Source organism: Bombyx mori, chromosome 6 (genome assembly GCF_030269925.1).
Source record: "Bombyx mori chromosome 6, ASM3026992v2".
Classification (NCBI taxonomy): Eukaryota; Metazoa; Arthropoda; class Insecta; order Lepidoptera; family Bombycidae; genus Bombyx; species Bombyx mori.
In genome coordinates this window covers 1,131,295-1,158,134 of record NC_085112.1, presented here as the reverse complement: position 1 = coordinate 1,158,134, position 26,840 = coordinate 1,131,295, and the positions used below count along the sequence as shown (strand labels likewise).

The following is a 26,840-nucleotide window of genomic DNA, read 5'->3' as shown; positions in this document are numbered from 1 at the left end:
TGTAATATATTATGTATTTACAAAAGTATTTCAGTTATTCGTCTGTGAAAACACTTTATTAGAACCAGCTTTTTAACAAGCTTTTATTAGCTTGTTTTTATTTTTTATTACTTATTTATTTTATTTTATTTATTTATTTAGACACACCAACAGCAATACACACAAAACATTCAAGCTTAAAATTAACATGTATAAAATTAAGTACTGGTATGTAAGCCAGTTACAGGCATGTACAGCAATCTCTTATAACACACTATGACATGTTACAGCAATATATATATTTGAAAACAACATGAAAACAAGAGCTAACTACACACACTACTAACTTCACAGATTACTAAATAAGAAATAATGCACATATTTATATAGTAAAAAATTATAAAAAAAATTAAAAAAAAAATATAAAACTATAAAAAAATTAAAAAACTCGAGCGCGGCAATGCAAAAAATATAAATACATAGAGCAGACTGCGCAATGTAATCAGAATGACATTCTCTCATCAGTTATAAGCAAAGGAACTTGGATACTAGTTTGTTTTTGAGACCAGGACACGTGTCGTTAAAAATGTCAATGCCGTCAATTAATGCACATATTTGGTTATATTCACCACAAATCTTTGATAAAGGGGAATATCTAAGGAGGTTTGTTCTACTTGCGGGAATATGGAAAATTTCAGTAATAGGATGCCGTGGGCAGTGGTATGGAACGCTAAAGTTGATTTTCTGAAGTAAGTGGCTACAATCTATGCTTCCGGAAATTAGTTTTTTTAGGAACATGATATTAATTATTCTACGACGGTTGCCGAGCGATATCATTTTAAAATGTTTAAGACGTAGATCATATGTGGTACGGTAAGATATGCTAGAAGAATGGAACGCCAAGTGCCTAGTGAATGCACGCTGTACGCTCTCAATACGCTGCGAGTAAGTAGCGTAATGGGGACCCCAAACTACTGATGCGAACTCAAGTTGACTGCGAACCAGCGAGTTATATAATATTATTTTAGTGTTTGAGGACATAAATCCCTTAGTATTTCTTTTTAGGAATCCCAGCATTCTGGCAGCTTTAATAACAATTGTATCAATATGTGCTTTGAATGTTAATTTGTTATCCATAATCACGCCCAAATCTCGAATTTCATTGACTTGCTGCAGAATGTCACCATTCAGTACATAACAGGATGTCATAGGGATTAGTTTTTTAGAGAATTTTATGTAATAGGACTTTTTTGTATTTAATGTCATTCCATTTAAATTACACCATACATTTATTCTATCTAGATCACATTGTATAAGTTCTGAGTCTGTTGGTAAAGTAACTGTTCTGTATATTTTTAAATCGTCAGCAAAAAGACAAAATTGACTGTCGCGTATTTCTGAAGTTATATCATTAATAAAAGCCGAAAACAATACAGGACCGAGATGGGAGCCTTGTGGTACGCCTGAAATGGCTATGTAGTCCTGTGATTTATGACCATTCACCACTACAAACTGGAGTCTTTTTGCAAGATACGAACGAAACCATTCCAACAACGACCCACCAATCCCAAAGCCTCGTAATTTATTTATTAAACGAGAATGACAGACCTTATCGAAGGCACTGGAAAAGTCCATATAAATTGTATCTACTTCCAGACCTCTATCAATTTCTCGGCAGAGGTAAGACGTAAATGAGACTAAATTAGTTTCAACAGAGTGGCCTTTTCTAAACCCGTGTTGATGTTCAGAAATAAAGTTATTTAGATGCTGTGTAATAAAAGGACAGACAAGTGACTCGAAGAGCTTTGGAATGCATGAAAGTATGGAAATTGGTCTGTAGTTACTAACATTGCTTGTGGCGCCTTTCTTAAATACTGGGACTACTTTAGAGCTCTTCCAAATGTCTGGAAATACACCATCAGTCAAGGATCTGTTGAAGATAATTGACAAAGGTAAAGCCAAAGCAGAGCCGCAACGTCTAACAAAAACCGGGGGAATATCATCTGGTCCAGCACCTTTATACATGTCTAGCTTTTTAATTGCGCGTTGAATGTCACGTTCTGATATGTTAATACGACTTACAGGAGTTGTATTAAAAAAAAAGTCTACATAATCAGCTAGGGAATCTCTGTTAAACACTGACGAAAAGCAACTTGCGAACATCTGTGCGATTTGCGGTCCGGTAGATGCGATCTGGTTTCCCTGATACATAATTGCTGGTACAGTGGTCTCACCATTTCGTCTATCTTTGATGAAGCGCCAAAAGCTTTTAGGATTCCTACAAATATCAACTTCAATTCTCTTCTTATATACATGAAGACATTGCTCGCTCAATTTGTGAACACGCTCTCGAAGGAGCTCAAATTCTAATTGGTCGCGCGGATTTTTATATTTCTTAAATCGATACCTCACTTTATTTTTCTCGGAAATAGTCTTTATTAGAGAGTTGGTAAACCATGGGGGAAATTTAGTAGACACAGGCTTCGTTCGTGGAGTAAATAAATCAATAGCCGTATAAATGAAATCATAAAATATGTCAGTCATTTCATTTACATTTTGACACCCCTCTAACTTTTCACTCCAATTAACTTTTATTAAATAGGATACGATTTGACTATAATCTGCTCGAAAATAGTTGTATCGGGGTTTCAATATAGGTTTGAGGAAATGGGGACTATGTTGTGGTAAGGAAACTAACAGAGGAGGATGCTTTTGGTCGATTTTGCTCAATACATTATTGGATTCAGTAACTTCCAATCCGTTGAAATCAGTAAGAACAAGATCCAATATTTTACCATCCACATTATTCACGTTATTAAATTGTGATAAATTATTAACTGACATGAAATCAATAAGAGAAAGTCCCAATTTAGATCCATAATTCATTGCACTACATGGAGAGCTTTCCGACTTTTGAGACCAACCAATATGACTCAAATTAAAATCACCCAAAATTATCACTTGATCAGATTGCTCGATAACATTTGTAGAGTTTTCCAGAAAACTAGACAAGTGCTCGAAGGAAACTGGAGGGGGAAGGTAAACAGCGCAAATAGAAACTTTCTTGATCAAGTTGTTAGTTTTGATATCGATTGACACCCATAGATCTTCAGCAGTACTTTCCCAACCTAAGTGCCTATAAGATGGGATATGTTTAGATATTGCGATCATAACACCCCCTCCATCTGCCTTGGAGCTCGTCGAACACGATCGATCCTTCCTATATACAACATAACGTTTGTCCATAAATTCACTACTTAAAACATTACAATTTAACCAAGTTTCAGTGAATACTATTAGATCAAATTTATTAACAGCTATATTCCTAAGTACATCTTCTGTCTTAGTTCTCAAGCCGCGTACGTTTTGGTAATATATATTTACAGACATCTTTAAAAAAAATCTATTATAAATCATTTGATCAAATTTATGTTATCACACTAGGCAATTAATTTTAAGCTTTCTTCGTCTTTAATATATATAACGTGACTCTGCTCATTTTTCCTTACGAAAACTTTACCATCCCTCACCCATATAAACTTAAAACCAGTATCTTTTGTCTTCTTACGAGCGGCCGCATGTAAGTGTTTATTTATCGGCGTTAGATGTTCAGATACAAATACTGGCACACGACGTCCCCCGATTCCTAGATGCTCTGAATTCAATTTGTTGTCTAAATTCTTCTTATTGAACTTGGTAACTGCAGCCAGCAACTCATCGCGACGGCGCTGACTACGTAGTTTAATAATCACGGAGCGAGGACGGTCATTCTCCTTATTAAGTTTGGCAATACGTGTTACGTGGAGAATGTCGCTGTCGCCAAAAGGATTTCCGACAATTCTACCCAGCTGCTCAATAGTCGTTATTAAATTTTCTGATTTATTTTCAGGGATACCATTGATCTCAATATTTGGGGAACGCATGCTTTGTTCTACTTGCCCCAGTCTATTTGTCAAATTCTTCACTTGTATTGTTAAATTATTGTTTTTAGAAACTAAATCAGAAATTGTATCGTCCCTCTCGCTTACCATTTGCTTGAGTTCCTCGTATTGTTTATTAAAAAATGTTAAGGATTCGTGGAAGTCAGCTATTTGTTGGGAAATATTCGATAAGTGTTCAGAAACTAGTTGTTTGATAGTTTTTGTTATCTCCTGTTTAATAATGATACGTAAATGTCCTTCAGTAACGTAGGATCCATCGCTGTCACATTTCGAGCTCTGTTTTTTTGTTCGCAAAGTAATATTTCTTTCTTCTCCAAGACCGTTATCTTCATCAGAAGTGGCGGATCGACTCACTGCTCTAGCAGGAGTATTTGTGTTGTCAGATTTCGGTATCTTATTACGACATTCCTGACAACTCCAGTTATTCTTACGGTCTTGATCCATAAGAAAGTAAGATTTAGGTGTTATATTAGCACATAACAAATCATAACCTAAGCCACATGCGGAGCACATCATGTATTCCTTCCTAGAAAGTTTATTTTTACATCCAGAACAAATCTTTGGGACTGATGACATTCTTCCCTTCTTTTATCTTCCCAAATTATATTCTTACTGTTGAAATTAATTACTAGTTCTATGTATAAAAATTATAAATGTATTTGCCAAAAAGAAAAAAAGGAAAAAAATATGTGCTTTGCAGGATTCGATCTTGAGGCCTGAGCAGCTGACGGGTGCATAAAACTCGTTTGACTAACCGCTTGACCGCAGCGACTTCAAATTAGCGTGCTAATTTATTGAATATACTCAAGTTTAAATTTTGTGTTAGTTCAATATCCAATCTTTTGTTTTTCAAACCTTCTTCATACCCTCTTTTTATTATATCAATATATAATTTTGAAATTATTTTTTGGTTTATTCACTGTTTTAACACAATATTAAACAATAATTTTTACACAGTTTCACAACTTATGATTCACTGATTAAGGTAGTGTAACTCAAGGCTTGGTATAGACAATCTTGACACCATATAAGAAATAAAATCGGTTAGAACTACAATAACACGTCTAGTCGTTAGTTATGTTGGTTGGTTCTTAGGTTTGTGGACGAGCTCACGGCCCACCTGGTGTTAAGTGGTTACCGGAACCCATAGACATCTACAACGTAAATGCCGCCACCTACCTTGAGATATAAGTCCTAAGGTCTCAGTATAGTTACAACGGCTGCCCCCACCCTTCAAACCAAAACGCATTACTGTTTCACGGCAGAAATAGGCGGGGCGGTGGTACCTACCCGTGCGGACTCACAAGAGGTCCTACCACCGGTGATATGTGGGTATGTTTGTTTTTGTATGTAACGAAATTTCTAAACGTCATCCGCATAGACTTCTCAGCGTCCGATTAACTTGAAAATGTCCATACGCATGAAGTACCAATGGTAATACAATGATTTAACGGTAGGCAGCCGCTTGGCTCTGCCTTTTTTTTTTTTTTTTTTTTTTTTTTTTTTTTTTTTTTTTTTTTTTTTTTCGGTCGGCGCCACGACCACCAGCCCTCTCGGTCGGCAGGCTGTCCGAAGCCCGCCTAGATGGCGCCGGTTTGAATAGGTTATCCTACGAAATACCCCGCTGGGTGAGAACCAGCGTGGGTCGAGGATAGCCGGCCTTTCATCACCCGGATGCTCTTGCGTAAAACGCGTGCAGAGCAGCTTGCACGTCGTCTTCTTAGGCCCCCTTCGCCGGGCCCCAGACCGACATATGAGGGGGACCCGAAACACTTAGAGGGCCAGGGCTAGGGCGAGATCCGCCTCCCTGGCCCCCGCTCGACGGCGGCGGGCTTGTGCGTCTCTCACGCGCCCCGCCGCCTCCTTCTGCGAGATGGTGCACTCGCAGAAGTCGAGCATCGCCTTCCACGACTCGTCGTTGCCGAGCATCGATGCCACAACACTCGGCAACGACAAGTCGTTTCCTATTTTTGCGACAAGGACACGGCGCCACCCCTCCCATGCGGGGCAGGCAATGAGCGTGTGCTCCGCCGTGTCCAAGTCGCAACCACAATGGTAACACTCTGCCGTCGGCTCGGCTCCGATCCGGTGCAGGAACTCACCGAAGCAACCATGCCCAGTGAGCACCTGCGTGAGCCGGAAAGTGAGGCGTCCTCTGTCACGATTCACCCAATCCACAAGAATCGGGCGAATCGCCTCGACGGTCCTACGACCAGCCGAAGGATCGGCCAGCCGCCTGGACCATGATTCCAGCACGGACCGCCGAGATTGGGCTGGCTATGGCATTGCTGAGGTCCATAAGCGACGGTAACCATTCACCATTAGGTGGGCCGTATGAGTCTGCCTACGAGGGCCATAAAAAAATTAAAAATATAGTTTTTCTCTAATGTCCTGACCAGTATCAAAGGTATAAAAAATGAAGTACGTACATAATTTGGTTAGTTCAGTTTCCTATTTGAGGGTTTTTGAAATGAAACTTCATTAGGCGTGTTGAGAGTAAAATTTAACTTTCGACAGATTCGTTACGGCTAGAGAGAAAAGATACAATTTAGGACGAGCGAGAGTGAGAAAATAGATAGAGCGTCTCGCGAACCACTCGACATTGGAGAGAAGAAGAAAGCCAGGTCGTTTCTTTTATACACATTGTGTTTACGGGCATCGTCGCCATTTTTTTTTTGTTTTTAAACTATGCATATTATTTAATCAATAGCCGTAACCGTGGCTACTCGCGAATTCGCTCAGCCAAACGAGAATACGCGGCAGCTGCTATTTGCTATTTGTGAACACACCCTGTTGTTTGACCCCTGTGAACTTAGCAATTTTTTCTCGTAAAACATCGCCATAATAATGTTGTATTAATAAAAAAACATGAACACTACGGAGCGAATTTTTCCGCTGAATTATTAATAGGTAATTATAATTTAAAAGATACACAGAATGTAACGTTGATTAATATCGGAGTTTTAGGAAATTTTATAAGTACCTATCTGATTAATTATATCGATGGCGTAATGACGTACCCTACACTTGTTTTGCTTGCTGTTTTTTTTTGAAATTCATCTTAATCTTTGCAATAACCAATCTGATCGGAACAATTATTGAGATAGCCCGTCTATACTACTCTTTAATGATAACATCTTTCTAATATTTCCAATATGAAAGTTAGTTTTTTTTTTTCCTACCTATAGTGATAGCCTTGAGAGGCTATTTCAGCTTCGCCCTAACAAACAATCAAACAGAGACAGAGATGAAAAATATAAAATTCATATTTTTATTCTATTACGCTTTTTTATTTTACTTGTGGTAAGACCTCTTGTGAGTCCGCACGGGTAGGTACCACCGCCCCGCCTATTTCTGCCGTGAAGCAATAATGCGTTTCGGTTTGAAGGGTGGGGCGGCCGTTGTAACTATACTGAGATCTTAGAACTTATATCTCAAGGTGTGTGGCGCATTTACGCTGTAGATGTCTATGGGCTCCAGTAACCACTTAACACCAGGTGGGCTGTGAGCTCGTCCACACATCTAAGTAATAAAAAAAAAAAAACGTTTGTAGGTGAGCTCACGGGGCTTAAGCCGGCGAGTTGCAAACACTGAACCTAGCGAGAGCAGTGCTTCGCAGAATCTACCACCGGATCGAAAACGCAACCCACTGAGAAGATCCGGCGAGAAACTCAGTTGGCAAAAGTGAGAATAGATGAATGGTTGGTAGCTCTTACACGCGAAATACGAACATATTGTGATGAAACTTCATAATGTAATAGATTATACATTTTTTTCTCTTAGATTGGTGGATGAGCTCACAGCCCACCTACTGTTAAGTGGTTACTGGAGCCCATAGACATCTACGACGTAAGTGCGCCACCCACCTTGAGATATAAGTTCTAAGGTCTCAGTATAGTTACAACGGCTGCCCCACCCTTCAAACCGAGACGCATTACTGCTTCACGGCAGAAATAAGCAAAGCGGTGGGACCTACCCGTCCGGACTCACAAGAGGTCCTACCACCAGTAATTACACAAATTATAATTTTGCGGGTTTGATTTTTATTACACGACTAGCTGACCTGGCAGACTTCGTAGTGCCTCAATCGATAAATAAAGACCCAAACTTTTGTATAAAATAAACAAAACAAAAGGGATCCGTCCGACGGGGGACACATCAAAGGAAAAACAAATTTTATTATTTTTGCATTTCCATATTTATCCACCTTTTAAACCTTCTCTGGACTTCCACAAGTAATTCAAGACCAAAATTAGCCAAATCGGTCAAGCCGTTCTCGAGTTTTAGCGAGACTAACGAACAGCAATTAATTTTTATACATATAGATGTTATTCCTTCACCGTGGAAGTCAATCGTAAACATTTATTAAGTACGTATTTCACTAGAAAAATTGGTACCCGCCGCGCCTGCGGGATTCGAACACCGGTGCATCGCTAGATACGAATGCACCGGACGTCTTGTTCTTTAGGCCACGACGACTTACGTGAGTGACGTCAAAGACTCATTTGTATGTTATTACGGCCACCTTACGACAAGCTATCGCACTCTTCAAACCGGAAAGTTTAAGTGCTTCACTACAAAAACGAGGAATTTGCATACTGTGAACCGAATCGTAAATATTCGACGTCGCCCTAAACACGTCATTACGGATCCTTCTGATCCATTAACGGTGCTTTGAAGTACCTCAAAAGCACCAGTCACCGTCCTCGCCGAACCCGTCGCTTGCAACGAAGGACTCGACGAGTAAATTAACGAGTAGATTAAGTGGGTCGCGTTTCCGATCCGGTGATAGTTTCTGCGAAGCACTGCTCTTGCTAGGGTCAGTGTTAGCAACAGTCCCGGTTTGAGCCCCGTGAGCTCACCCACTAGCTTGGTCAATCTAGAATAACCCCTGGAGGTTACTAGAATAGATAGGAAAAAAAGGAGAAATTTCTTTGCAGCAGATGTGCCTCCAGTCGCTAAGCTAAAACCCCAACATAGTAGAGCAATAACAAAATTTATTTATTATTTACTGAGAATTACTATACCGGAATACACTATACGAAATATAACCTAACGCGAGCCAATCCCGGAAATAAAAAGTTAGATATTGAAACTGTATGCCTTTTATAGAATTTGTCGATGCTATGCAACCGTATGCGCGCTGCGAACAGTCCTCCCCCGTCTCGTCCTGCATCTATACCACCTCTGCCCTATGTGGCAGGGAGCTCCGTCCCGGGTAGTGGGGTTTGCCCCGAGGCCCGTTCCGTGCCCCCGAAAGGGGGTACGACGACCCTTCTTCTTCTTCTTCTTATAGAATAAACCCATAAAAACATTTTCTTTGTTTTTTAAAATGGTATTTTGGTACGTTCCCATTTAACCTTCAACGTTAATGTAGTGTTTTTTTTTTTTATATACTCCAGATGTCAGTGAACGAGATACTGGAATGGCAAAACTTTTTTTTTTTACTTATTCGTTACTTTTAAACATAATGTTAGTAATGACGCACGAAAACCGGTCAATGAGGGGTACGGGCCGTCTAAAGTACTTCTCAGTACAAATTAAAAGGACAAGAACTTATGCTTGAGACAAAAAAAACATCGAGACCATTCTAGCGAAAATGATTCATTATAATAAACGACTTCTTATCAACTAGTGGCGCTGTCCATAAGCAACATATGATACCGCCACTCGTTTTGAGATGTGATCGGGAAATCTCAGTTGTATTGCATAAAGGATTCCCTGGTATTGGGATTGATTGCCCACTGAGTTTCTCGCCGGATCTTCTCAGTGGGTCGCGTTTCCGATACGGTGGTAGATTCTGCGAAGCACTGCTCTCGCTAGGGTCACCCTAGCATCACTGCAGTTTGAGCCCCGTGAGCTCACCTACTAGTTAAGGTTACGCTGAAATAGCCTCTTAAGGTTATCAGCTTAGGTAGGAAAAAAAACGTATTGGGCACGGAACTCTTATGACGCTCATGCCTGCGGACTGAAAACACGTCCAACCATCAGCTAAATTGGAGCGACAGAAGGAATTCGGGAGTAGGACAGTCACCGAGGAGATACATTAGCTAGGAATAAGAGGAATATAGTTGTATCTGGGGATTTCTAAGTTCCACTCAACGATTATTGTCATAACAAGATCATTTGTAATAAGTTTAAAAATCTTCTCGAAGATTAAATATTTGTTTAGTTTTTTTTTTCTTGCTTAGATGGGTGAACGATCTCACAGCCCACCTGGTGTTAAGTGGTTACTGGAGCCCATAGACATCTACAACGTAAACGCGCCACCCACCTTGAGATGCAAGTTCTAAAGTCTCAGTATATTTACAACGGCTGCCCCACCCTTCAAACCGAAACGCATTACTGCTTCACGGCAGAAATAGGCAGGGCGGTGCTACCTACCCGCACGGACTCACAAGTGGTCCTACCACCAGTAAAAAGTTTTAACTACTAAATGGTTTAATGTCGCTTTTATTGACTGACGCAGTTGTGCAGTATATGAATATAGCGCCGAGGGTCTTAGGTTTGATTCGTGGGTGATGAACAGGTTCGTTTGCTCTTTGTCTGGGTGCTCATTATCTATGTATATTTATTTTAACCGTATATAAGTATGTTAGTCTCTGGTGCCCAAAACAGAGGGAGCCCTAAATTAGGGCAGGATTACCGTGCGCGATTTGTTCCGACTTATGTTTTTTTTTTGTTATCTTAGATGGGTGGACTAGCTAATAACTCCCCTGGTGTTAAATGGTTGCTGAAGCCCATAGACATCTACAACGTAAATGCGCCACCCACCTTGAGATAAGTTCTAAGGTCTCAGTATAGTTCAACGGCTGCCCTACCCTTCAAACCGAAACGCATTACTGCTTCGCGGCAGAAATAGGCAGGGTGGTGGTACCTACCCGTGCGGACTCAGAAGAGGTCCTACCACCAGTTATGTAATTTTAATTTAACTAGTGGTCCCCCGGTAGTCGATATTCGACTATTATTAATTGAAATTATAACTTTGTTCACTAATATGATTCTATTTTCAAAGACTTCTATAATCACAGATTTCGCTAAGACTACACTTTAGACTTTCGAAATATTAATAAAGACAAACAACATTTAATCTATTCTCAATTTGACCACGGACTTTAAGCAATAAGAAATGTTTGACAATAAGCAAATAGTATGCATGCATGTTATGTCAAATACATGGTTGTGTGTTTGTGTAATGTTTTTACTAAAGCTTAAAGAAGTCGCAGGTTCTAGATTTAGCTTCGTCAGTTATGCAACGGATTCCTAAAGTATTGCGATATATATATACCTATATATACTAAACATACATGATAGTATGTTTATCAGTCTCTCAAATCAAATAAAATCAAATCAACTTTTTTTTATTCTACATAAATGAATGTTCATACTTGTTGAACGTCAAAAGAACTACCGCCAATTCACAAAAACTAGACTCCGTCCTGAGAAGAACTGGCAAGAAACTCAGTGGGCATGTCTTTTTTTGTAAATATGAGATTTTTTTAAATATTCATTTTTAAAAGATGTATTATAACGTAACAATTATTGCAATATTGAAATGCTCGGAGCGAGCAACTCATTCCCACTTTGTGCAATCTTCTAGATAATCATTGACTTTATAGTAAGCTTTATTGCACAGATGTTCTTTAACAGTTTTCTTAAACCTATGTATATGTAGGTTCTGAACATCTTGTGGGATTTTATTATACAGGCGCCCAGACAAACACCCGAATGAATTTGGTATCTTATATAACCTACTCATCGGCACATCAAGCTTGTGTTTGTTCCTAGTATTTCTATTATGTAAATCAGACTTTTTAGGAAACTCCTCAATATATTTACTAACATACATCAAATTTTCAAAAATGCACTGGGACGGCATAGTGAGAACTTTAATTTCTTTAAATTTTCCTTGAGTGCACGTTATAAATAGCACGTATAGCTCTTTTCTGCAGAATAAATATCATTTCTCTATCGGCTGCATTGCTCCCTAGCAAAATGCCATAGGACATGATACTATGGAAGTAACTAAAATAAACTCTGGTACCCATAACACCGGGAATCCAAAATTGGAGCCGAACGACCGTGCGCGATTTGTTTTCAGTTATTATTGTTATTGTTACTAATATAATTCGTTCGGAATTTTCTTGGTCACGGACAACTAAAGTGCTATAATACGTCGACATCTGAATAATGTGCTAACTACAGCGTAATTTATAAAATAAATATTTATCAAAAATCACGTTTCAATTCGCACGGAAAGAACTAACAGTATCCTGAGGTATGTCCGTTTGTTTGGCTTGTGTTTTAACGCTAAGAAGATCGCCGGTGTTGGATAACAAAGAAATTATATAGGAGGAAGTATATACCATGGTGTCTGGTTTCGATGGTCGACCAGACAGACCACTCTCGGCTGGACCTCTCCCCCGGCTGAGGAAGCTCTATAAAAGGGGGTTCATTTCAGAGCTGGATGGCATGCGGCAACTGCGATCTCTAAAAACTTACTATAAATGACCGAAACGTTTCGCTACATTAGGTACTAAATCTGTTCCAGTATCGGGCAGTACGATGGTAAGTAGAGACGAGGGATTAATCTTAAATAATTCCTCGGTTTCCTATTTCCGAAGCCCATACAAACCGGACAAAATTCTAATTAAATTATTTTTATTGCTTCTTCTAGGCAGAGGTCTTATCCGATGGTCTTGAAACTCGTGAGCCTCGCAATGCTAGAAAGAAGGTTGCTAAGCACGCACGTGGAATCCTAGGTCCTACTATTCACGCCTGCTATCAGCATGTGGCGACGAAAGTCAGTACCCACGATGGGTCTTTGCGACCAGTGACATCAGCGGTGACCCTTACGAGGTCAGCGGCCAGACCCTGCCTTTGGGATCACGAATTTTTACTTTTAACTTCTTTATTGCTGAAGATTTTAGTAAGCGTCCGTACCTAAAGCAATTATCATAGGTTTATTCGTAATCAGCCGTAGCGATGTGAGCACGATACAATTCTCTAACGAGATCCGATTGTGGAACGTATTGGCTAATGATTTTTACGATGAAGAAGTAACATCGTGTAATAAAAAGTGAACCTTTTTATATTTTTCACGTAATTACCTGTTTTTTTCCCTAGCCTATTATAAGAGGATATTCTAGCTACGCGCGGACGATTAGGTTAGCTCACGGGCTCAACCAGAGATAATTTGCTAATACTAATGGGTTGAATGAAAATACCTGTGATGTGTTATCCGCATTAAGAATTCGGACCCGCTTCTCGAGGTCAGTTATTGCATTTTTTTATTGCTTAGATGGATAGACGAGCTCAGAGCCCACCTGATGTTAAGTGGTTACTGGAGCTCATAGACATCTACAAAGTAAATGCGCCACCCAACTTGAGATATAAGTTCTAAGGTCTCAGTATAGTTACAACGGCTACCTCACCCTTCAAACCGAAACGAATTACTGCTTCACTGCAGAAATAGGCAGGGCGGTGGTACCTACCCGTTCGGACTAACAAGAGGTCCTACCACCGGTAAGTGTTAAGCTGATGTTAAGCATGATGATTAAGTGAAGTGATGAAATGACAATTAATGATGATTAAGTGTGTTAAGCATTCGCGTAGCAACAAGTTTAACATCAGCTAATCTGTAAGCCCATCAAATCTGCCCATCAAAATTTTAACTAACCAACCAGTCCACTGAAGGTCGCCTTGAAATTTCAATTTTTTTAAGTAATAAACGCGGTTCTACTACTTCGCGACATCAAAATGACTAAAACGGGATGTAATAGCGCCGACGAAATTAACGCGTGTTCGCTAAAACATTGATGACCGCACCATGCGTCATAGTGTTTACAAGTTACAACTAACTAATCCACTCTCAGACAAAATTTAAGACCATTATACGGTAACTCGTGACAAAGCAATAAGCTAACAGTAACTGGTTTTTCTTTTTTGGTCGTAACAAACTGTATACGTGAGAGATTTCACTGTTTAATTTTTCTCAGTTCATACTGGCGGTAGGGCCTCTTGTGAGTCCGCGCGGGTAGGTACCACCACCCTGCCCATTTCTGCCGTGAAGCAGTACTGCGTTTCGGTTTGAAGGGTGGGGCAGTCGTTGTATACTATACTTGAGACCTTAGAACTTATATCTCAAGGTGGGTGGCGCATTTACGTTGTAGATGACTATGGGCTCCAGTAACCACGTAACACCAGGTGGGCTGTGAGCTCGTCCACCCATCTAAGCAATAAATAAAAAAATCATAGTTTTAGCTTTGGTTTTCTGATTTCAGTTATCGGCGTAGTCTAAGATTTATTTTTTTCTTTACAGACAAAAACGCATCGTTGTTTCCCGCTACAGAATATATGCATGTGCCTGCGAGAGCAGAGACTCAGAGAGTATACATTGTGACTGATTTAAGCCCGTCCTTCTTCATTAGGACAAAGGTTAGGTTTAAAAATATGAAAGGTAGCACACACTAAAATAATCAGGAAATAATCTGACAGACCACAATCGTCTTAGTACAGATAATTACAATAGAAATCTAATCTAAGATGAAAAACTTGTAATAGCTCGTCTTGCATTCATTATGAGTACGTGAATAATGATGTAAACAGCAGTTAGCACCATACTATTACAAAACCCATCATTTTCGTCGCGAGCACCGGCAATAAAAACTACGCACGTATTTTTTTGAGATCCAAAACTATTTTGACCGAGGAGGAAACAAAAAAAGACAGAGTAAAATAATTAAGATTTTGTTTTTAAAAACAAAGGTATTGAGCTACGCGTGTAAAAACATGATTACGTACAATCAATCTTGACGAACGTCATTAGCAATTCTGACATAGACACCATCATTAAGCCGCCTTTAGTGAGAACGGTCTGTCACGGTAGCGTGTCGTCGTGGCCTAAAGGATAAGGCGTCCGGTGCATTCGTGTTGAGCGATGCACCGGTGTTCGAATCCCAGGCGGGTACTAATTTTTCTAATGAAATACGTACTCAACAAATGTTCACGATTGACTTCCACGGTGAAGGAATAACATCGTGTAATAAAAATCAAACCAGCAAAATTATAATTTGCGTTATTACTGGTGGTAGGACTTGTGAGTCCGCGCGGGTAGGTACCACCACTCTGCCTGTTTCTGCCGTGAAGCAGTAATGCGTTTCGGTTTGAAGGGTGGGGCAGCCGTTGTAACTATACTGAGACCTTAGAACTTATATCTCAAGGTGGGTGGCGCATTTACGTTGTCTATGGGCTCCAGTAACCACTTAACACCAGATGGGCTGTGAGCTCGTCCACCCATTTAAGCAATAAAAAAATACGTTGAATTTTCCTAGAATAAAGAGATGCTGGTGTTTCGTAGATCTGTTGATACATTATGATTACGAACTAACAAACACGCTACCGAATTTATTAAGCGAATTCACTCGGCACTACCGGATATATCATAATCTATATATTAATACGTGAAGCAGAAACTTTGTATCCCTTTTTACGAAAATTGCGCGGACGGAGGAGTATGAAATTTTCTACACTTATAGAGAATATAGAGAAGAAGTGCACAATGCTAATATTTTTTGAAAATAATGCATAAAAGATACATTAAATCAATAAAGAAAACATTACACACACTACATACCATGTATTTGACGCACACACGCATGCATACTATTTATTGTCAAACTTTTGTTCTTGACGTCTGTTGTCAAATTGAGAATAGATTAAATATTGTTTGTCTTTGTTAATATTTTTTAAAGTGTAGTCTTGGCGAAATTTGTAATTATATAAGTATAAAATACAATCATAATGGTGTACAAACTTACAATTCCAATTAATTATAGTCGATTTTCGACTACTGCGGGACCTCTCGTAAAATATAATATCATAATAAAACTTAAACTTATCCTATGTTTTATACGGGGCTATAAAGTAACTTTAACAGTAACTAATACACAAATTCACAAACATTCACATTCATAAATAGATTAAATAGATACAAAGCAAATTTTCCTAAACCAATAATCCGATTGTGTGAGAATTAATACAGTTGCTCTCCAGGGAACCTTTATATCTTAGTTACTACTATAATACAATTAACGTACAAATAAGTTGTGATTGAACAGTTTCAAGAAATTGTTGATATACCAAAGAATTTTCGATATATTGAAGTATCAATATAACTGCATAATTATGTATACTAGTGGCCACGTAGTAGTCGAGATTCGACTATAATTAATTGAAATTAAAAGTTTAAACATTATTATGGTTCTATTGTCAAACACTATTATATTTCGATAATATTATCACAGTATTCGCCAAAACTGCACTAAAGATCAATAATATTAATGACAAACATTATTAATCTATTTTCAATTCGACCACAGACTTTAAAAAATAACAAAAGTTTCCCAATTGACAGTAAACAAAGAGTATGTTTTTATGTATTTGTTGTGTCAAATACATGGTAGTGTGCGTAATGTTTTCTTTAGTGATTTAATGTATCTTTTATGCATAATTTAAAAAAATATTAGCACTGTGCACTTCTTCTCTATATTCTCTATAAGTGTGGAAAATTTCATGCTCCTCCGTCCGCGCAGTTTTCGTAAAAAGGGATACAAAGTTTATGCTTCACGTATTAATATATAGATAACTGTATAACTATAGATGAAATGCTTAATTCGCATGTTTGATGCGTGTTCGCGCTTTGAAATCTTTAATATCTCGTAAAACGGTTGGCCATAATCAAAGCCGATCTGACCATTCACACTGTCACGAAGCTGTTATTCGATACTTTGAAATGTTATTGTTCAGTAGCTAAATGTCAAAATGCCAGAAATCAGTCAATGAATATTATAATCTCGTCTTATCGCCGCCAATGTAATGATGCAATATTAGTAATAGGGTAGATCAACTGTATAAACTACTAGTGGCCCGCTCCGGCTCCGCTCGGGTCTTTAACAAAAATTTCAACGATATTTGACGTTGTTTTATTTTTTTCAATAAAAGAACACTTTCTGTGGCATAACTATAATAGTTAGACAAATGCTCTCGCGATACTTTTTGTTAATGTGTTCTACAAAGTCGCAGTACATTATTTTATTCTATCATCAATAGTTTTCGCAGGGCACGCGATGTAAAGAATATTTTAGGTAATTTTTTTAAACCTTGGGTTACATTATTGGAGTTTTAGTAAAGATCCCTAATTTTTTTCAAAAAAGATTTTAGCCTATGTCACTCGGGAATAGTGTAGCTTCCAAACAGTGAAAGAATTTATTTCAAATCGGTTCAGTAATTTCGGAGCCTATTCAATACAAACAAACAAATCTTTCCTCTTTATAATATTAGTATAGAAGTATAGATTATTAATGATGATGGGAGTTATTGAATTCACATGGACAGGCGCCACGAATGAGCCTATTTCTGTAGCGAAGCAACCATGCACCACAGTTTGAAGAGCAAGAAAACGCTCCGGTAGCGCTTTAAGACCAGGAAAACTACAAACTCGTTTAGATCAATTAAAAAAAAGAACTAAGTAATCATACGTAAAGTTATTGAAGGAAATTCGTAAAAAAAATCAGAGTACTCATAAGCAATGTATAATCTTGAGATGAATTATTTCCCATGAACTGCCACGCATAACATCAAATAGACCGTGAACCAGTCGACTATTTTAATAATGAAATCCAACAAAACACTCACAAGGCTTCATTTTAGTTATATCTTCGAACAAAACGCCGCGAAATGAATTCTATCCACGAATTTTAATACCTCACTTTAACTCGATACAGTCACGGCGTGTTCAGTAGCTAGTAAAGTCGGAATCAATATGAAGGCATCTGTCGTTAGTAGGGTGCATAATAATTTGATATTAATCGTTAGACAAATTTTCGTATTCCACTTTGTTGGCCGAGATAAGGTTAACGTGTCATGGCCACTGAGCAAGTCAGATCGACTCTAGTTAAATAAGATCTAAGATAATCTTGATAAGACTGATATTACATTGGAAGTTTTTCATTTTTGGACTGCGATTGAAAGAGTTAATACAGATCATCCATACTACCGTCCACTACCATCCATCCTGCGGTCATCCACAGTGCGTTTCTAGAGATATTTTTCACGTACCATCAGGCTTTGGAATGAGCTCCCCTTCAAGGTGTTTCCCGAGCGCTATGACATGTCCTTCTTCAAACGAGGCTTGTGGAGAGTATTAAGCGGTAGGCAGCGGCTTGGCTCTGCCCCTGGTATTGCTGAAGTCCACGGGCGACGGTAACCACTCACCATCAAGTGGGCCATATGCTCCTCGATTTACAAGGGCAATAAAAAAAAAGAATTTAACGCCTATCACACGAAACATACACCGACATTGACCGTGAGCAGATACAACGAAATCCTTTCCAATACACGAACGTTTTTGACACTGGCCATGAAATTTAAGCGGTTTCAAAACCAAGCACTCGCACACTGAGCGGATTAAACAAAAATAAATACGTTCAGGTCAATTATATTCTGGTAATCGAACCTGGATCCAGTAGTTTTTTTTTTTTTATTGCTTAGATGTGTGGACGAGCTCACAGCCCACCTGATGTTAAGTGGTTACTGGAGCCCATAGACATCTACAACGTAAATGCGCCAAACACCTTGAGATATAGTTCTAAGGTCTCAGTATAGTCACAACGGCTGCCCCACCCTTCAAACCGAAACGCACTACTGCTTCACGGCAGAAATAGGCGGGGCGGTGGTACCTACCCGTGCGGACTCACAAGAGGTCCTACCACCAGTAATCACAAGAGGCCCTGCCACCAGTAAACGTTACGTGCCAACCACTCGACCAAGGACCAAAGATTAGATCATCTCAAACAAATTCCGCTCGGCACTGAAGTATGACAACATCATACCTGAATTTGCATTTGCTATCAACCTAATGTGTAGTTTCCCAATTAAATTAACTGTGTTAATTGGGTCTGTGAATTCCTCAAAAGGATATTCCAGGCTAGGTCTGTAATATTTTCAGTATTCAATTGATTATCTTTAAATATCACAAAGCATTGGGAGCCTTTGTGCCTACGAAGCGACTTTAATAAGTTTTCTAAGGAATTTCTTGAAATGGTCCAGCGATCTCGTATTAATCAAAAACCCGATCTCCAGGAAAGATTTCTGTCTAATCTGTCTCCGGAATTAATTTCCCAGCAACTTTAACCTCACGTTTCGATATCGATAGGCTCACGTCGTGATGTCCATGGACCTCAATATCTAGTTGTTTTAATATGCGGCACGTATCATTCTAGCATACACAAAGGCATATTTAAACAATTTTATAGTAGAGACAAGTTTCCTGTCTGCGCCGTACTATTTTAGTGGCCGTTAAGCTTTACGAAAGCTCAAATAAATTAGTTAAGTATAATAATTATAAAATGTTACTATTAGCAGTCTGTATTATACACACATTGTAATGATGTGAAGTCGATAGCTTAATTATTTTTGGTATCTTAATTATGCATTGTTAATATAGACAGCGCTTGTTACTTGTAAACATTTATTTGTGTGCGTGTGTGTGCGTGTGTGTGTGTGTGTGTGTCTGTGTGTGTGTCTGTGTCTTGTGATTTGAAATTAAATTCAGTTAATAAAAATCGCGTAGCTTAATTGCTATGAGCAAAATTGTTTATATCAATGAACTCCAAGTTGAAATTTTTTTTTCACTGCCCTTGTAGGCATGCGAGCATACGCCCCACCTGATAGTGAGTGGTTACCGTCACTGGCACACGATCGTCTGAAATGCCATGAATGTAAATCGTAAAAATGAAGTCGTCGTCGTGGCCTAAAGGTTAACACGTCCGGTGTATTCGTGTTGAGCGAAGCACCTGTGTTCGAATCTCAGGCGGGTGCCAATTTTTCTATCGCTCGTCTACCCATCTAAGCAATAAAAAAATACAGTCGAATTGAGAACCTCTTCCTTTTTTTAAGTCGGTTAAAAAGTATCGTCAATTAATCACTAAATACGTCTAAGCGAAGACCGAAGAGCATGAGCATATTATAAATTAAACTATTACATACATAACAGACACCACGATGTGGGAACATGAGGTTCTCTCAAGTCAGCCCCTTTCTTTTTTTTTTTTTCTAAAAAAATAAATAAATCTATTACTATTCGAGAGGTTAAAGGCTATTTGTTTTAAGCGACATTTCTCTTTTCGCGATTTATCTTTGTAATTAAAAGTCCGTTTTAATTTGGTATTAGCATCAACTATACGACGTATTTAACTTGAACTTCAATTAGGCTTACCTTATTCAAGTACCCGAAGAAGTTTTTCTATTATGATATCTTTTTCAAATTTGACAGCCATAAATGGCAGTTAAATTTTTTTTTGTAAAAATTTCGCTTAGACCAAATAACCCTTAACCGTCGTATTATATTTTTAACCGTCTTCAAAACAAAAGAGGAGATCATCAGTACGATTGTATTTTTTCATGTGTTACCATAATATACAACTTTTTTGTAGCTGAACAGATTTCAATGTTTCTTTTTTATTAACAGCTTGTCATTTAGTTTCATTTGATACTTATCAAGATCTGACGACGAACTGTTATTTTTTGTATTATCCTTGATAATGCATATTTAATTGACTACAAAGATATTAAAAAACTATTTTGTTGAATTTGTGCAGTAAAGCATTTAGTCGTTATTATTAAAAAAAATAGATTCCGACATGGGAACAAAGTGTCGTCTTATACGTTTATTTCGGTTTTGTATTCAAATTAACGAATTTTAATAAAAAATTACAATGAGAAATATTTTTCTATTATAAAATTAAAATGAATTTATTTGTAAAATTATTTTTGAAGAGCTGAACAGCTTGTATAAACTTCGACCTCACGTGTAATGGTAAATACCTAGACTTGCCATAAATACTGAGACAAAGGATAAAACAAAAAATTCTATTGCAAATAACATTTATTACTTTTACAGTGTGTTAGTTTAATCCATAAATATAAAACAATTTAAAGTATACAAAGCTTATTCGAAGTGGTATCCATTGGCTGCAATACAGTCCTTTAAACGTTGAGGCCAGTTATCAATAAAAGCACGCACTCTTTCAATGGGAAAAATTTTCACTGCCAATCGTACGGATTGTTTTAGGGTCTCCAAATTATCCCGCGGGAGTTGCTGGACTTCTACCGGGCGCGTCCGTAGGTGGCGGATAACGGGCCTCTGGGCTCTATTCCCAGGGGTATCGTCCGGTCTCTCTCGTTCTGTTACAACGAGAGAGACCGAACGACGTGGACCAAAACCAGCTCCGGGGGTCCAAGCTCTCCTCCCCCTTCACTTGTTGAAGGGTGGTCCTCCTGGAGATGCGTGGGCCTCCACCTTTTATTCTTTTCCTTTTGATTATTTCGTTAATTTATTTACTGTCTTTTTGTTATCTTCATTTGTTTTATTTATATTTTGATTTGTAATCTGTAACTTTCTTCGTTTTACTGTTTGGTTTATCATTTTGTGTTATTCTCTATCCTGTCTTTCTTCGCCTTTGGTTTTTATTTTTGGTTTTATTAGTTTTATTTTCTTCTTCTTTTCATTTCAATCCTAATCCTAAGCTTTGACACCCGGTGAGAGGATGCATGGCCGGTGGGCGACCGGTCGCTAGGGTGTCCCAGGGGACCGCACCCCGGGCAAAAAAAACAAAGGGAAACCAATGAAGATGTCCAGTTTGCAAAGAGTAATACCCCAGGAGGGTACCCGCCAAGCGGGAGAATCCCTCCGTACTACCGACTCGTCGGTAGTGCGCAGCCCCTCGTATTCTGGGGGGGGCACAAACTGCACTGAGATAAGGTCCGGGAAGGACGGCGTCAAAAAAGGAGCAGGGTCCTTGAAGGACATAAGTAGGAAGAACGAGTCCGCGAAGGACGTAGTAGCTATAGGGTCCGTTAAGGACAGTGAAGGGAGATCGTCCGGAACCGCTCTCGTGTCGGACGATAGTATGGCCACAGCTGGGTCGGCCCATTCGTCGGCCCGCTCTTCGCCGACACGCAGACAGCGAAAAAGAGTACTGACGATCAGTAGTGACGAGCTTGGAAGCAGTTCCGGCTCTGACGGAGCAGCCTCTACTGGCAAAGGTGGTGTCATGCCGCAATCAAAGAGAGGGCGTGGTCGTCTGCCGACCACTGGTCTGACTGTGGACAAACAGACGTGTCTTAAAACTCAGCGCTCTGAGATAAAGGCCACCGATAGCATGAGTAGTATGCGCGAAGTAAGAAGCGCAAAAGCCACGGAAGGGAGCTCTAAAAAGGATCCTGAGTGTCGTCTGAAGGAGAGTGCTGCGATGGCCCTGAAGGTATGCAGTAAGCCCGGCAACCTGAAGAGTACGTATCAACGTGCCCTAAAGGAATTGGCGGTGACAATAATGGAGGTCACAGAAGAGCTGGCGAACCGTCCCGCGGCCCAAGAGACGGAAAGGCTGCGAGCGGTAAACGCCGGTCAGCAGGAGGAGATTTTACAGCTCCGACAGGAGCTGCAGGAGGTACGCAAGGAGCTGGCGCGCATCTCACGGGCTTTGACGTTGTCCAACCCAGTCGAAACCCCAGCCCCAGCTTCAAGCAACACGACAGAGGACCAGGAGGAGCTACGTGTCCAACGCATTATGCGTGCCGTCGGCACCATGGTTGACGCTCGCTTTGCGAGTCTGGAGATGCGGCTGCCCCCGGAGCCTCGCATCAGGCCACCCTTGGCGGCGGATAGACGGAAGACCTGTGAGAAATCGCCAGACCCTCCTCTCATCGTTGATGCTACGCTGGAATCAACATCGGTACAAGCAGCATTGCCGCCCTCCGCGAATAAGAAGACACAAGGCCCTAGACGTAAGACCACGGTGCTAGCACCCCTGTCCGAACTGGGTGCCTTCCCTCCGGCTCCAGTTGTTTTAACCGAAAGCTGGTCCACGGTCACCCGTAGGGGTGCTAAGTCAAGGGGGAAGGTCGTGAAAACAGCCGCAGCTGTTCCACCGGAGGAGAAAGCACCGTCTTCAAAGAAGAGGACGAAGAAGCGGCTTCGAGCTCCGCGTTCTCAGGCTGTGGTATTAAAACTACAGCCAGAAGCCGCAAGCCGCGGCCTTACATATCGGTCCGTCCTTGCGGAAGCGAGGGCAAAGATCGACCTAGAATCGTTAGGCATCCCGGTCCAGAGGATTCGGTCCTCTTTAACTGGTGCCAAGGTCCTGGTGGTAGATGGAGACGATCAAGTGGAGAAGGCTGATCTCCTGGCGAATAGGCTGAAAGAAATTCTGCCCGCGGAGGGCGTCGAAATCTCCAGGCCATCGGTGACTGCAGCGATGCGCATCAGTGGCCTCGACGACTCGGTGTCGCGTGAGGAGATCACCGATGAGCTCGCCAAAATCGGGGGGTGCCCGTCTGAGAGTATCAAGGTCGGGGAAATAAAGTCCGGTCCAGGCGGGATGGGCCAAGTCTTAGTTCGATGCCCGGTCTCAACAGCTGCGAAAATCGCAGCAGTCCCCAAGCTGAGGATTGGCTGGAGCGTACTCCGCGCTCATTTGTTGGAGGCCAGGAGGCTGCAGTGCTTTCGGTGCCACGAGCTGGGCCACGTGAGCGCACGTTGCCCGTCGTCAGTTGACCGCAGCCGGGATTGCTACCGGTGCGGCCAGGCCGGTCACGTGGCCTCTGGCTGCTCGTTGGCGCCGCACTGCACCGTTTGTGTCTCTGCTGGCAGACCGGCGGACCACGTCTCCGGGGGCAAGGCTTGCGCCAAGCCCCCGAGACAGAGACAACGACGGCAGGATTTCGCCACGCTTGAGAGCGCGCGGAGTCGGCCCGGTATGGCCTCGGCGACACCGATGGACGCCCAGTCATGACAGACGTCCTTCGTGTTCTCCAGGGGAATCTCAATCACTCCGCCAGGGCTCAAGACCTTTTGTTTCAGAGCATGGTGGAGGGATTGACCCACCTTGCGGTGGTTGCAGAGCCATACCGGGTCCTTACGGGTCCCGATTGGGCAGCTGACCTTGACGGCCGGGTTGCCATTATCCGTCGTGGTTGTGTGGGCGCTCCGCCCGAGTTCGCCGTCGTTGAGAGGGGTCGCAGCTTCGTCGCCGTCCTCTGGGCCGAGATGATCGTGGTGGGAGTATACTTCTCCCCCAACAGGACACTTGCTGAGTTTGAAGGCCTCCTCCTTGAGCTCAGCCGCGTCACTAGGAGGTCGCACTCCCGGCAGTTGCTTGTTCTCGGAGACCTCAATGCCAAATCATCGGCTTGGGGTTCCTCGAGGACGTGCCCCAGAGGAAGGGCGGTGGAGGAGTGGCTGGTCGAAAGCGGTCTCGTCATACTCAACCGCGGCACGGAATTCACATGCGTGAGACGTTTAGGCGGGTCCGTGGTGGATGTCACGTTCGCATCGCCGGACGTCGCGTGTCGCATCCGCGGTTGGGCGGTGATGGTTGGTGAGGAGACGCTTTCCGACCACCGCTACATCCGTTTCAGCATCGTTGTGACCCCAGGAGCGGTGTCAACGTCTTCATTCTTCGGTGGAGGCGCGGAGGGTCCTCGTTGGGCCCAGAAGCGCCTAGATGTCGAGCGGCTGCACGAGGCGGCTGTCGTCCAGGCGTGGCGCCTCGACTCACTTGGCGAGCCGATGGACGTACGCGTGGGGGCGGAACGTATGCGCGAGGCCATGTCGCGGGTGTGTGATGCCGCCATGCCCCGCATCAGAGCTCTCGCCCCTAAGCGCCGCGTACATTGGTGGACTGAGGAAATCGCCAACCTGCGCCAGTCGTGCAACGTCAGTCGTCGTGCGTACCAACGGAGCCGACGTCGAAGGACGCATCGAGACCCGGAGGAGCAAGACCGCCTTTACGTAGTGTACAGGACAGCGGTGAGGGCCCTTTGCGTGGCCATCGGAATGGCAAAGGAAGCCGCCTGGAACGATCTACTCGCCTCGCTCGATCGCGATCCATGGGGGCGGCCCTACAGGCTGGCGCGCAATGCGCTTCGACCTTGGGCTCCCCCTACGACCAGCACACTGCCACCCGAGACTTTGCACCGGGTGGTCGGGGGTCTATTTCCGGACTCATCCGGAACGGCTTTCGTCCCTCCTGTAATGGCAACGGTGCAGGTCGCTGACGGCGGAGAGCTGGAAGGTGTGTCCCAGGCGGAATTCAAGGCGGTGGTGGCGAAGATGCGCTCGAAGCGCACGGCGCCCGGCCCCGACGGTCTGTCGAGCAAGGCATGGGCTCTCGCCCTAACTGAAGATGGTTTGGGACCTGCACTTCGAAGGCTTTTTAGCAAGTGCCTCCGAGAGGGCAGGTTCCCGGAGCCGTGGCGTACGGGCCGGCTGGTGCTCATCCCGAAGGACGGTCGCCCTAGAGATGAGCCCTCCGGGTATCGCCCGATAGTCGTGTTGGACGAGGCCGGTAAGCTCCTTGAGCGTATCGTTGCCGGGCGTCTTGTTCAGCACCTGGAGAATATTGGGCCGAATCTAGCGTCCAACCAATTTGGCTTCCGGAGAGGTCGGTCGACCGTGGACGCGGTCTTGCGCGTCCGTGACCTCACCGACCAGGCGTGCTCTGGGGGGGGCGTGCTATTGGCTGTGTCAATCGATATAGCCAACGCCTTCAACACGATCCCCTGGAGTACGATCATGGAGTCATTACGATTTCACCGCGTGCCTACCGGTCTCCGCAATCTGATCGAAGATTATCTCTCAGGGCGGGCTGTAGTCTTCCCCGAGCGGAGTGGGTGGGGACGGAAAACAGTGTCGCGGGGGGTTCCACAGGGGTCGGTACTGGGTCCGCTCCTGTGGGATATAGGCTTCGACTGGGTCCTCCGTGGGGCTAACCTGCGTGGCGTCGAAGTGGTTTGCTACGCTGACGACACGCTGGTGACGGCCCGCGGAGACGACTACCGGTCAGCAGCCATCCTGGCTGTAGCAGGTGTAGCGACTGTGGTGAGTCGAATAAAGAGACTCGGCCTCGAGGTGGCCCTTCATAAATCCGAAGCAGTGTGCTTCCACTCGGCTCGGGAGGGGCCGCCTCAAGGCGCGAATCTCGTAGTCGGTGGTGTCACCATTGCTGTCCAGCCGAAGCTCAAGTATTTGGGCCTTGTGTTGGACAGCAAATGGAGATTCGACCACCATTTCAAAATGCTGGTTCCAAGGCTGATGGGGACGGCGGGTGCGCTGACCCGTCTTCTTCCCAACACCGGTGGATGCAGCGCCGGTATCCGGCGACTGTACCTGGGGGTGGTGCGTAGTATGGCCCTGTACGGTGCTCCCGTGTGGTCGCCCGCACTTACCGCGCGAAACGCGGCTCTGCTGCTCAGAGCTCAGCGGGCGCTCGCGGTGAGGGTCATCAGGGGGTACCGTACCATCTCTCAGGATGTGGCCTGTGCCCTCGCCGGATCCTTACCGTGGGACCTCGAGGCCGAAATCTTGGCCGCGACATACCGACGGAGAAGACAGTCCTCGACTCGGGAACAGACACCCGGCCCGTCGGTTGTCGATCGATGGAGGCATGCTGCGCGTGGTCTGGCGTATGCCAAATGGAGAGAGCGCTTGTTGGAGGAGCTCGGCCGAACTTCGGCCACTCGTCAGCGCACGCTCGAGGCACTGGTGCCTGTGCTGGAGGCATGGTCGGACCGGCGACATGGTGAGCTCTCCTTTCGCCTCACCCTCGCCTCGCCTTTCGGGGCATGGATGCTTCGGGAGGTATCTGTGGAGAGTCTGCAGAAGGGAGCCACATCCGGGCTGCCACCAGTGCGGGCACCCGAACGATGACGCTCAGCACGCGCTAGAAGCGTGCCCACGGTGGGAGCACCCGCGGCGAAACCTCGTCGCGGTGTTGGGGCAGGACCTCTCTTTGAGGGCTATCGTCGCCCGTATGGTAGAGGACCGGAGTTCGTGGGAGGCCATGGCTGGGTTCTGTGACT

At 42.9% G+C, this 26,840-nt stretch overlaps 3 protein-coding genes across 4 annotated transcripts in view; 1 reads left to right on the top strand and 2 right to left on the bottom strand.

The window, feature by feature from the left end:
- Window positions 1-26,840, bottom strand: part of LOC101740450 (uncharacterized) — a 960,210-nt gene that overhangs the window by 482,044 nt on the left and 451,326 nt on the right. The gene's annotated exons all lie outside the window — the stretch shown is intronic.
- LOC101741428 (lysosome membrane protein 2) overlaps window positions 1-26,840 on the bottom strand; it is an 83,289-nt gene that overhangs the window by 48,567 nt on the left and 7,882 nt on the right. The gene's annotated exons all lie outside the window — the stretch shown is intronic.
- LOC119628658 (polyhomeotic-like protein 1) lies at window positions 21,611-23,773 on the top strand. Its single transcript, XM_038011823.2, has one exon. The coding sequence runs from the start codon at window positions 21,611-21,613 to the stop codon at window positions 23,771-23,773; it is 2,163 nt and encodes a 720-aa protein (XP_037867751.2).